Source organism: Cynara cardunculus, assembly GCF_001531365.2.
Source record: "Cynara cardunculus var. scolymus isolate 2C chromosome LG 16, CcrdV1, whole genome shotgun sequence".
NCBI lineage: Eukaryota > Viridiplantae > Streptophyta > Magnoliopsida > Asterales > Asteraceae > Cynara > Cynara cardunculus.
The window spans coordinates 19,029,256-19,041,276 of NC_037543.1; the positions used below are offsets into that span (position 1 = coordinate 19,029,256).

Sequence of the window (12,021 nt, forward strand, 5' to 3'; positions counted from 1 at the left end):
ACTTGAATCTTTTTTTATTAACCTGGATATCCAACCCGCTATACGAGCCGACCAATGACGACCACCCACTTCGCTGGTAGCCGGAGTCACCGCATTTAAACCTCCGTGATCACAAGGGGATTTTTATTCCTCCTTAGATTCGAACCTAGGACCTCCGGATACTTTTGATCTTTCAAGTCCAAACTAAAACCAATCGGACACCACCCTTTGTGTTTCACAACTTGAATCTTTGTGTTTACTTTTGATAAATTCTTGAATCTCGTTCTTGTTTTTTATTGATAAATTCTTGAAAATACGCCAAAACAGTTTAAAAGCCAAGTTCCAAGTAGAAAATGCAGTCACTGCCGTCCTAGAGACCAGGCTTTGACTTCCAAAAGTCAAATTTGTTAGTTTTTAACATCAAAATCAACGAGATTCGTCGCGGAAAATAGGAAACGAACCGATACCCACATTAATCTATGACAAGATCTTTAAAACCAAAAAAGAATTGGGCCAAAAACACAAACACATCAATGTAATTTTTGATTCAAAGTTGAGTTTGACATTGAAAGCATTCTTGAATGTAGAACATATATAGTGTCATGATGATAAACCTTCATGTTCTTTTTACTTGCATACATACACGCTCGAAACCGATGCATTGTTTCTATCCGATTCTTATCCAATAATCAACGTAAAAAGATTACGTGTCATGAAGAGGATGTAAACGATCTTGGTCCCAATTGACCATTCGTGTTAAGGGGGGGCGTTTGGTTCGTTTTTCAAGGAATGCAAATGAGAACGAGAACGAGAATGTTGACAAATGGAAATGGGAATGAGCTTCATTCCTCCTAATTTGTTAGAAACAAAATGCTTCATTACAGAGTACTCGGTAATGATGTATCCGTTTCATTGCATCAAACCAGACGCCCTTAATGGTTTTCGTTTTCGTTACCTACCCGACATTGCCCCCAACGAAGAACCCGATCGAACGACAATTACAGACGAATGATGCAATTTGTATGATGATGATGATGAAAAGATATATAAATACCTTAGAAGCTTAAGAAATGGCGGTGTAGAAGATGAAGTACAAGTTCTTCAAGTGGCCATGAAAGAATAAATGTGTGTGTGTTTGTGTTTGTTTTGAAGTAGATGAACTTATATATACACCTATATGTTCTTGTTTTCATCCCATTTATTCACTTTTTTAAATAAATAAAACCATATTTATTATCTTTTAATATTTGAAATTATTATTTTTAGCTATATAATTATGCTCCTCTTTAGCATATATTTGCATCATGTGCTGGTAACACATCAGTTCGTATCTTGTTGGTTACCAGCACAAGATGCAAATAGGTTGTCCAAACGAGGTCTTTGTAAGAATGGGAGGGAGAAAGTTTACTTTGAGAAAGAAAGGAAAGTAATTATGATAAAAGATGAACACTTTTATTTAATTGTTATTTTAACGAACGTATTTTTTGATTGAGTGAAGTATCTCCAGTCCATTAAGGTTTTAAGTATAAAATTCTTTTGGGCCCCTTCACTATTGCTCATCCAGTCCATTTGTGTTTTGCCTCTGGCCGGACCCATAAATTTGACTATAAAGAACACCAAAAAGCTGAAAACCAAAAAAATATGACATTGATAGGACTCAAACCAATGGCGGGGGCACCTTTAAGGTAGACTAAAGGCCCGTAAAGTCGTACAACTTGTTTTTAGCCTAATTACCACGTTTCGATGGATTTTTAAAGATTTTTTTTGGTTGATTTCAATATTTTTTTAACGTTTTTCTCAATTTTAAAGGACTTTTTCGGGTTTTTTGATTGATTTCAATAGGCCTTTTTGGTTATTTTGAGGTTGCCATACAAAGTGAGGCACCAAAATCTTAATTCCAAACCACAAAGGTGGGGCCTGATTGGTTTGAGTTTGACTTCAAAAGTCAAAAGTACTAGAAGGTCTCAGGTTCAAATCCAAGGAGGGATAAAAATTCTCTTGTGGCTACGGAGGTTCAAATGCGGTGATTTCGGGATATATACAAAGCAGGTGATCGTCCTGGTATTAGTCGGCTCGAATAGCGGGTTGGATATCTAGGTTATTAAATAAATCTTAATTCCAAAAAAATAAATAATGACACCCAACAAAATAATACAGTAACGTATGAGTATTAAATATATATAATATTTAAAATTAAAATATATTTATTAAATAAATATGAAAATTGAATAGAGTAGACAGCGACAAGTGGCCGTACAGGTACTCTTTTTCCTTGTAAAAGATAGTCCAATTTGGGAAAGCCGGCGAGTAATATAAAATACCGGCCGAGAACCGGTTCGCGTGAAGCCGGTTTTGAAAGCTACCAAATTTGGCGCCATTTGATAAGCTTGGAATATAACGATTAATTTACGGGGATCACTATGCCTTTTTTGTCCTTACATTATTAAAGTTTGTCAATTTTGCCCCTTCAACTTTATTATTTTAATTTTCTTTCCCAACTTTATCTCTTTGGTTGTATATTATCTTAATATGCTTTTAGTTTTTTTTGGAGGTATTGTGTTTAAAATTAAAAAAAATCTATTTCAAGCACGTGGGTTGGTTTGAATCGACTCGAATGAATATGAAATAACAGAAACCACATGTGACGACCAGGGTTAGTAATCGAATGTGACGATTGGCAACCATTGGTCTGAACCTTATATCACCACAACATTGAAGCGTACAACCATTCAGATGTTATATGGTGGGTGCCACGTTTTTAAAAGAAAACTGAAGAAAAAACAAACATGTCAACTGTGTCAAATTGTTCATGCTCATATCATTTCATCATTCAAATACAGATGCATTAGTTTTAGTGTATTAATCCATTTTTCGGAACGTAGCTTACTTTCCTCCCAAATTTTGAATAAACTGTAATACTGATTGTCGTCTTTATCAATAAATTCAGTTTTACAAGGAAACCCCCATAAAGTAATTAAAAGGACTATAGTGTAAAATGCATAAAAAAGAGTGTTATTTCAAATTTAAAATATATAGAAGTCAGTAGTGAAAATTGTTAAAAGAAACCATTGAAGCAACACTGTAAGAACAATAAGATGAAAAGAAGCACGTTGGATAAGCGTATCAAGAGATCGTTGATACCACTCATGAATGATCCCAGCTAAGATAAAAGGAAAATGCCCTACAACGTTTAGGCCAAAATTATTTACCACCATTTAAAAGATTATTCAGTTTTGCCTCAGAAAACGGGACTGACTTCTGGGTTTGTATACGAAGAGAGGTCTCATTATCTTCTTCCAAACCTTTCTTTCTTAGAAAGACACTCACTAAGTTACTTACGGAATCTCAAATCTTGATGCTGATTACAGCTTCCTAGCAGATTTCCAAAAATAACTAGTTGAACTTAACAAAGAAAACGTTAACAACGTAAGATGGTTCAAGCATATGAAGATTCGGCGTTTTGCACTAAAATCCAGACGCATCAACTAATTTTTTTTGTGTTATTCCCAAATATGACATCAATTCTTTGGAATAAATAAAATGATTAGTCAAGATTATAATATTATTTCAAAATCAGTATCTAAATTTTTACAGATAAATCATATAAGTTTAAATTTTTGTTAAACATCCGAAGAAGTTGAAAAAGCATATTTAGAAAGATATAATATACCATGGGTCGAGAATGTGTTCAACTTTTTTGGGCAACTCAACTAGTAAGACATTGGATCTGCTCTCTACTCGTCATCGGTGAGTCACTTAAAAGGGTCGTTGTAAGTTTTCCTTACTATTAACTTTAGGACTCCATATAATTAGTCGAGGTATACGCAAATTGGTCCACACACCTACAGTTATTAACTTTCCAAACCGTTGTACGTCATTCTTAAGGAATTTCCATATAACATATATCAACATTTAATCAATCGATCCATTCCAAATCGTTAATTATATAGATTTTTTTTTATTAACCTGGATATCCAACCCGCTATGCGATCCGACTAATTCCAGGACGACTACCTGCTTTGCAGATAGCCCGGAGTTACCGCATTTGAACCTCCGTGGCCACAAGGGGATTTTTATTCTTCCTTAGATTTGAACTTGGGACCTCCTGATACTTTTGACCTTTTGAGCTAAATTCAAACCAATCAGACACCACCCTTGTGGTTAAAAGAGTTCATAACTTGTACAAATATTTGATTAATAGTTAAACATCTTTATCAAAAAAGTGATAACATCTTTGGGAGGGTATTTATTTAATTGTTGAACTTTTTAATAGATTATATGTTTAAATTAAATATCACCTTCATTTTTAAATAATATGTAGATGGTACATGAGAAAAATGTCATTAGAAACAAAGGGGGGCATATTCCATAATAGAGTCCTAAAGACAAGTACATGGCTTTGGCAAGTTATGGTACTTTTCGGGTCCAAAAACATGGCCGCCGGCCCGGTACATGAACATACGGTTATTTTGGTATAAATCTCGTATCTGTAGTCATTATATTTGCTATAGTATACATTAAAGTAGATCGGTTGTTTCTGTGAAAACTACCGCTAGCGAAAAGTGTGAGAAATGGAGAAAAACAGATAAGTTGAACATTGAAAATGTGATACGAGCAACAATAGGAAGAGAAATAGAGAAAGACGGATAAGCTAATTTTTTTAGAAACTGGATATGTATAAATAAAAACGATATAAAAAGAAGCAAGTACAAAAGAAACATAACCAAAGTGCAGAAACTACACACTCATAGTTTAACTTACGGTTCCGATAACCTAACTACAGACTCACTCATAGTTTAACTTAGGGTTCTGATAACCTAACTACATACTCGCTAACCCTAGCCCCTACATGTTAAGTGACTAATCTAATACAGTAACAAAGTGATCCATGTATCCTTTCTGTCACGGTTATTCAGCTAAATGACCTCCTGACAAATGTTTTTTAAATCTATAACCTTCTGACAGGTTTCTAGGCCTTGTGTATGGAAGTGGCATTTTTTGTTGAGGAGTGACATTCTCAAACCTGTCGGAATCATGGATTTTAAATAAAAGATGTCAAAAAGGACACATGTCAGGAGGTCATTTAACTAAATAAACCCCCCCCCCCCCAATAAGTGCGTTTTAAATCTATAACCTTCTGACAGGTTTCTAGACATTCTTCTGTGATGCAGTATCATTCTCAAACATATCAGAAGGTCATTTAACCAGAGGACCCGTCTAGTCAACAAGATCAGAGAACTCAACTAATATCCATGCTTTCAATTACTTCGAAATGCATCTGCATATTGGCTGGCTTGTTAGCAAAATAAAACCTTTCACATACGCTCAATTTTTCACCGCAAAGTTGAGATTCAGCATCAAGAAGATGAACCATCGTGTCTTTTTCCTTCCCAACCCAAACCCGCATGCTATCACGCCATTGTCTTGGTGTTCCATGAAGAACAAAGCGTATTCCCGTGGCTCCTTCTGAAAGACGTTTAGAGATTCTACCGATGGTGTCTTGATCAGTAATATATGCTCCATTAGAGTTCAATCCAACATCCACATAATGGATTTCAGTTATACTGTTTAGAAGACTTTCTTTTGAAGTTGGAATAATCTCTTTTTTGTCTTGGGACGGAACTGTGATTGAATTGAGTTCGGAAAAGGCAAGCTCGGTAACTAGCTGGTTAAGTACAGTGCCACCCTTGCTGAATCCAAACAGCAATGTTTTCGGTTGAGAAAAACATGACCCTGGAGCTTCAATGGCAGATGGTTCCTCAAGCCTATTTGAAATGATATTTTTAGCCTGGAAAGTGAGAAAAAAGAAACAACAGACCATTTAGCCTCCAAGATTTGTAGCCCATAGCCAAGTTAGCAGTTTCATGGGCTCTAAGTACAAGATGGGTGCGTTTGGTACGTGGGCAGGAGAGGACCCATTAAGCCTCAAGTGGGGTCCTGTGCACCGGCTCAACTTATTTTCGTAAGTAGAATTCTTTTTTGGGGTATGAAAGGTGTACCCGCTAAACTTTGAAGGGTGCTCCAGGATATTAGAAAATACAAGGAACATCAATCAAAAAACCGAAAAAAGTCGCTCGAAATCAACCAAAAAACTTGAAAAATCCCTCGGTGCGCTGGAATTCAGCTAAAAACACATCGGACGACTTTGCGGGCCTTTGATCCACCTTAAAGGTGCACCAGCTCGGCAAAAAGAATCCTAGGTCCACCATTATATACGGACGAGACTGGACGGGTGACAGTGACAGTGAGGTATGCGGGTGAAAGAATTTCGGTAGGTTTTGGGATTTAATTTGACATGGTAGTTTAGTAATTTATCAATCTTGTCAAATCTCCCTGATTTTTGTTCCACCTATTATGGTGGGACAGAAAAAATGCATTTTTGTCCCACTCGGTCTTGTTATGCCCCAGTCTAATGTCGCGTCAAACGTGCTGGAGGTGAGGTCTGGATTTTTTTTTGGGGGGGGGGGGGTTTAAGATGTACTCAGACCTGACCTGTCTGACCTCTACTCTAAAGAGTAGAGAGATTGTTTCCATGAATGCCCACAGCCAGTGAAAAGTGTGTGAAAGGGAGTATTCCACAAGCAAATGTAATGAATAAGAATATAACGACTTTTAAAGTCACTATACCTCTGTGAGACAACTTGATAACAGTGAAACAATGGATGTAGAAGCTGGATATCCAGTTGCGTTGTATGATTTCGGTTCTCCCCACTGGTTTACTGATGGGATGAAATCCTTGTAAACAGCAAAGGGTCCATTAAACTTAGAAGCCTCAATAACCCAGGCATTAACATTTTCACCAAGTTTCGAAACAATAATTTCAGCTATTCTTTCAAGATCAGACAGTCTATCAATCACTGGATTCCCGGTCCCTCTGACTCTGTCGCCATTAAAGAAAATAGCATTCATAGAAGGCACCTGCATAGTTCAAGTAATATAAACATTTATGTACCAAAATTCAATAGAAAACTAGATTTAATTTGCATTTACCTTTTGATTACTACAAATTTGGTTCATGAAAGTTTAAAAGCCAGCATGTAACAGACGGTAAAAAAGGGAGTTTCACTCTACAAAGCACACTCTAAAGTTTCGAGCTTTATGATGTATGCTTTCTGTACAGTGAGGAAAAATAAAGCCCACCCCCTCCTGTCCAACGAAAATTCAACAACCAGTTTCTGGCACACAACTTTAGAAGCTTCTCAGTGATTACTGTGTTGTTCCAAGCATGTATGTGACAAAATAAGTTTCATAAATTCATGGGACAAAGGATGTATGAGGTTTTTGAACTGAGGCATAGTTAAGTTCCATAATCTTCTATTGTACATCCCTAGTAATTCTAGTTTTTATACTAGAAAATATGAAACATGAGAATTGTAACGCATCCCAAATAAGTACACTTTCATGAATCCAAATTAATTATGATTTTACAGATGCTGCTAAATGAGACTGATGAAGTTTGTAGCTTTGAAAGAGCTAACTCGGATCCCTTAGAAATGACCATCTGCATCCCCTATCATCAAATGCTATGTGATGTTAATGTTAATCTGTGGTATTTTGGATTTTGATAGACTTACAGTTGGGTTTCTAGAAGAAGTTGAGATACATAGAGATGCTGCAACTTTATAGTGACCTCTGCTACCTGGAAACATAGGAACCTTCAATATTCCACTCCAACGGTCCATGACAGATTGACCTACAGGATGATATTTTGAGAGCAGATTTTAGAGGGTGTAAATGAAGTTCACCAAAAAGTAAACTTTGAAACGAATAGAAAAATTATAAACTTTTGGCAGTCCCTTGTTCTCAAATATGATAATCTAGCAAATCACTGAAGTCTAGCATAATGATAGTTTTTGAAAGCTAGACATAGTGATTAGCATTTATGGCCATCATACTTTGCACTTCGTTGTTAAACAACCAACATTCATTAAGTGCGAAAAGAACATCCAAATTATCAAAGATAGATGATTGCTTAACACATTAATAACATTAACAGATTTTAGCTGCGTGTCACCAAAAATCAACCATCTGAACCGAAGTACTTCCTAAATGGCAATAGATGTTCTGGTTGACAGCAATGACAAAAAGGATAGTTATTTTACAGACATTAATGCCATTAATCAATTCCATCTACATTACACCAAAATTTGACAAAATATATGTATTATCCAACAACAAGACTTACCAACAAATGTGTTGCCTCATTGGCTTGCGAATTATGCTTCATGCAACTTTTTTTTTATTCCAAATTTTAATCTTCCTTGTTCTTTCTTGAGGATGTGTATCCTTTAGGGTTAGAAAGTTGTTTTCTTCTTATATATTGTACTAAAGCCACTTATGGTGAAACCACAAGAATAATGAGAAACTAGAGAAAAAAATCTCAAAGAATGCACCAAGAGGCACAAAGAAGAAGAATGTATAAAACGGTATATGTAACCCCCCCCCACCCGGACTGTGGGCTGGATGTTGTTCACTATTCAAGCACATTTTTTAGTAGTTTTACAGTTTTATGTTCTCTAATTAAAAAATTGTCAATTTTTATACCATGTAGGAAAATTCAAGTTAATGGTATCAATCCCATCAAACAATTCTTTAACTTCTGTTATTTATTGGCAAACACATTTTTATTTTTTTTGTTATTTACAAGGTAAATTGATTCATTTTGTCAACATTTGGTGTAATACAAGTGAAATCAGTTAAGGAATGGTCCATATTCAATTTCCTTTTTTCTTTGCATTTTGGGAAGCACACTGTTAGTAGCAAGTAGCAACCATGTGGCAGGCATGGTGGATTGAAATGTTGATCATTCAAAGTGAATCAAATATACAAAAAAAATCCAAATCTAACTTCTAAAAGTCAAAATTTAAGTCAGGGGGTGTTTGGTTAGAGGTATTAAGCAGTAATCAATAGGAATGAAAATAAAAGAAACTATTTGGTTTTCTATAATATAATAGGCTCATTCCACTCGAAGCCCAAAATTTCATTCCTGGTTGAACCTTGGGAATGAAAATTCCTGTAATTTTCATTTTCATTCCTCAACATGAGCCAAACAGGAAAAGTTATTTGAGACAAACATAAAAAGTTATATGAACCTGTAAAGATGATCTCCTTAATTACAATCAAGGAACTATATAAGAAACACAACTACTGAAAAAGTTAGTACACAAGATCCCAAATTTATCAAACTTATTGAATTTAGCACATACAAATTGATTACTCTCTCATGATTCACATCATCAACTTCTAGGAGACATATCTATGCCATTCGTAAATATGAAAAGCAGTATAGAGCAACTGTAGAATCGAGTGGTAATTCCTCTAATTGATTGTACAATCATTCAAAATTAGTCCATGTCAACAATGGTGATAACGAATTCAACCAAAATTCCTTCAAGTAGAAATGATATTCGCTACTTGTACGTAAGAAACATAATTACGAAGCAATTAAACATAAAATTAAACCTAAATTCATAACTAGTGTCGATTGAATCCTAATCACAACAATTACCAAGAAAGAAACTGAAGGAGATATGATTACCAACCAGTTTAAGCAGAGGACGAACTCAGTCGGGTCGGGTAGAATCGATGTGGACCCGAATAACAAAGATCAATTGCTAGAAAGAGGATTCTCAACAACTCTGGAGAATTGATCGAGTTTCCCCCTTTCTTTGGTAGGATTGGGATTTTGCCCTTTTCGACCCATGAAGTTTAAAATCTCTCAATTTAACCACTAAATAATTATGGGAAAAATCACAAAATAACAACCTACTTTTACAAATTTCCTTATTATAGCATTCTACTTTCATTTTTTCTTATTACAGTGATGCACTTTCAAAATATTTTTTATTAGGGCATTGTACTTTCAAAACTTTACCCGTTATAGCATTGAGTAACCTTTTAAATTAAATTTACCCATTATATCAGGTTTCTTTGCCACCTCATTGTCCACGTAGACTGTCCACATGTATTGTAGTGCTGACATGACATTTTTTATTATAGCATTGTACTTTCAAAATTACTTTATTTTAAGATCACCAATTTCTATTACAACATTATACTTTTAATTTTAATATTTTTATTATTTAAACATTGTAAATTTAAAGGAAAAATGCACAAAAAATATAATACCATAAATTAAACATGTTTAGAAAATATCACTATTTCACTTATAAAAATATCCAAAAAAATCATTCATTCATCGAGTTCATCATAAATTTCATGGCTTACTTTGTAATACCAAAACCTAAACAATTGGACATCTTTTCAACAAAAAAACTAACGTATTCACATTCGTCTAACAATGTTATTTAATCAAGTGGAACCGCCTTACCACAACTACTACCTTCTCCATCTTTCTCAACTGTATTTTTTCGTAGGTTGTTCAAAGTTATCATTCCACTTGGCCTCCTTTTTTTAGGGATGAGCTTTGGTCGTGATTCCATTTGAGATGGTTCATGTTCAAATTAGTGAACAAATTAGTATGCAATTGATATATAAAATTAGTATGAAACTCGAAGATTTTACATTATCTTTTTAACATCCCTTTGTGAACCCGTTCCGCCTCGTGTACCCCCTTTACTGCTTTGTCTATGAAAATTAGTCCTAGGCCTGCCTGATGGTCTGATGTCTTTCAATGGTGCATCTTTTTTCTCATTCTTGCATGATCTACTGTTATGACATCTTTCAACGTGTGTGTTTCATTCTTCAAAAAAGCAACAAAATCCATGTATTCGATGTTGACAGTGTCAAAAGTTTCAAAAAAAATTCTTAACCCGTTAGCATATTCAAGTGGCCAAAATACAAAAACACCTGTGTAATGTACCTCAAAAGATATTGCATGAAGATGTCATCCTGAAGATAAAGAAACATAAAGAATTTAGCATCTAGGATAACCTTAGTATAAAAAAAAACAGACAAAAGAACCATCAATATAATCATGTGGCCTACCTAATTATATAATCATTAGGAGCTGTCTCACATCGTCATAATTATATTATATCAGTTATCATCGAAACTTGCATGTAGTTAGCATACGTAACGAGATGCTATTTAAGGTTTTATGTTTCTAATTTCTCTGTATAAACGTATCTTGTAACATCATCTCATCAACATTACTATTATTTACCGGTGAAATTTAACACTATTATTTACGTATCGATAAGATTTTAATCCACCAAAACGACATCTTATGCAATAATTACCCGGTAAATGCTTACCGTGGTAAGAGTCGTCGCCCTCACTTACCGGGTAAGATTCATAGTCCTTGTTTTGCTCTTACCGGGTAAGATTTTTGGTCCTTACCATATTCCTCCGGTGAAGTAACATGACTTGGTAAAAATTACCCGGGTAAGTGTTTTGTAAATGGCCCCTTAGTCTAACTTTATTGGTCCACCCAGGCCCGTTCCTAACATTTTTTAGGTCCTGGGCGAATGTAAGAACAGGGGCCCTACAAGAAACAAGGTTTTTAACAACGACTTTTGTCGTCGCTAAATATCCATTTATCATCAGAAAGAGTACACCAACAACATGTCGATGTTATAACTTGTGGCGGAAACATGTTATCGCTAAAAGGAGCTTCGTCAAAACTCATTTTTTTTTGTAGTAACATTCGGTAAGTATGAAAATAAATTCAATAAATGTTTTTTATTAGTATAAAATTGAGTACAAGAAATGCTAATAATTTACTGATGAAAGAAATCTTATTTATCTTTATAATATATATATATATATATATATATAAGTGAGTACTTAAATTTACGTACTTCTTATTAGGTAATTTAAAACCAAGAGTATATAAACTATGGTTGATAATTTTTTATAAAAAGTAAGAATTTTTTTAGTTCATAGCAAGAAATATGTGTTATTTTGATATAAAAAGATAATTCGTGTGAATGAAGTAATCATTAGAGTCAATGAGAGATCAATAATAAAGAAGATTATCAAGGTTTTCTTGACAAGTAAACAAATGAGGATCAATAAAAATATAAAAGAAAAAAAATGATCTGTTGAGATCCAATAAGAATAAATAATGAAATTAACATA

General features: G+C 34.5%; 1 protein-coding gene across 2 annotated transcripts; it reads right to left on the reverse strand.

Annotated features, from left to right (window-relative positions):
• Window positions 1-5,215: 5,215 nt before the first annotated feature.
• Window positions 5,216-9,612, reverse strand: LOC112529744 (UPF0565 protein C2orf69 homolog). Of its 2 annotated transcripts, none has more exons than XM_025141120.1 (4): window positions 9,522-9,612; window positions 7,554-7,672; window positions 6,607-6,897; window positions 5,216-5,767 (listed from the first exon to the last, which is right to left on the reverse strand). In XM_025141120.1, the coding sequence occupies exons 2-4, from the start codon at window positions 7,659-7,661 to the stop codon at window positions 5,219-5,221; spliced, it is 948 nt and encodes a 315-aa protein (XP_024996888.1). In that variant the 5' UTR covers window positions 7,662-7,672; window positions 9,522-9,612; the 3' UTR covers window positions 5,216-5,218. The 2 variants fall into 2 exon arrangements, with proteins under 2 accessions (XP_024996888.1, XP_024996889.1); XM_025141121.1 differs by having other exon boundaries at window positions 9,518-9,571.
• Between the last annotated feature and the right edge of the window lie 2,409 nt (window positions 9,613-12,021).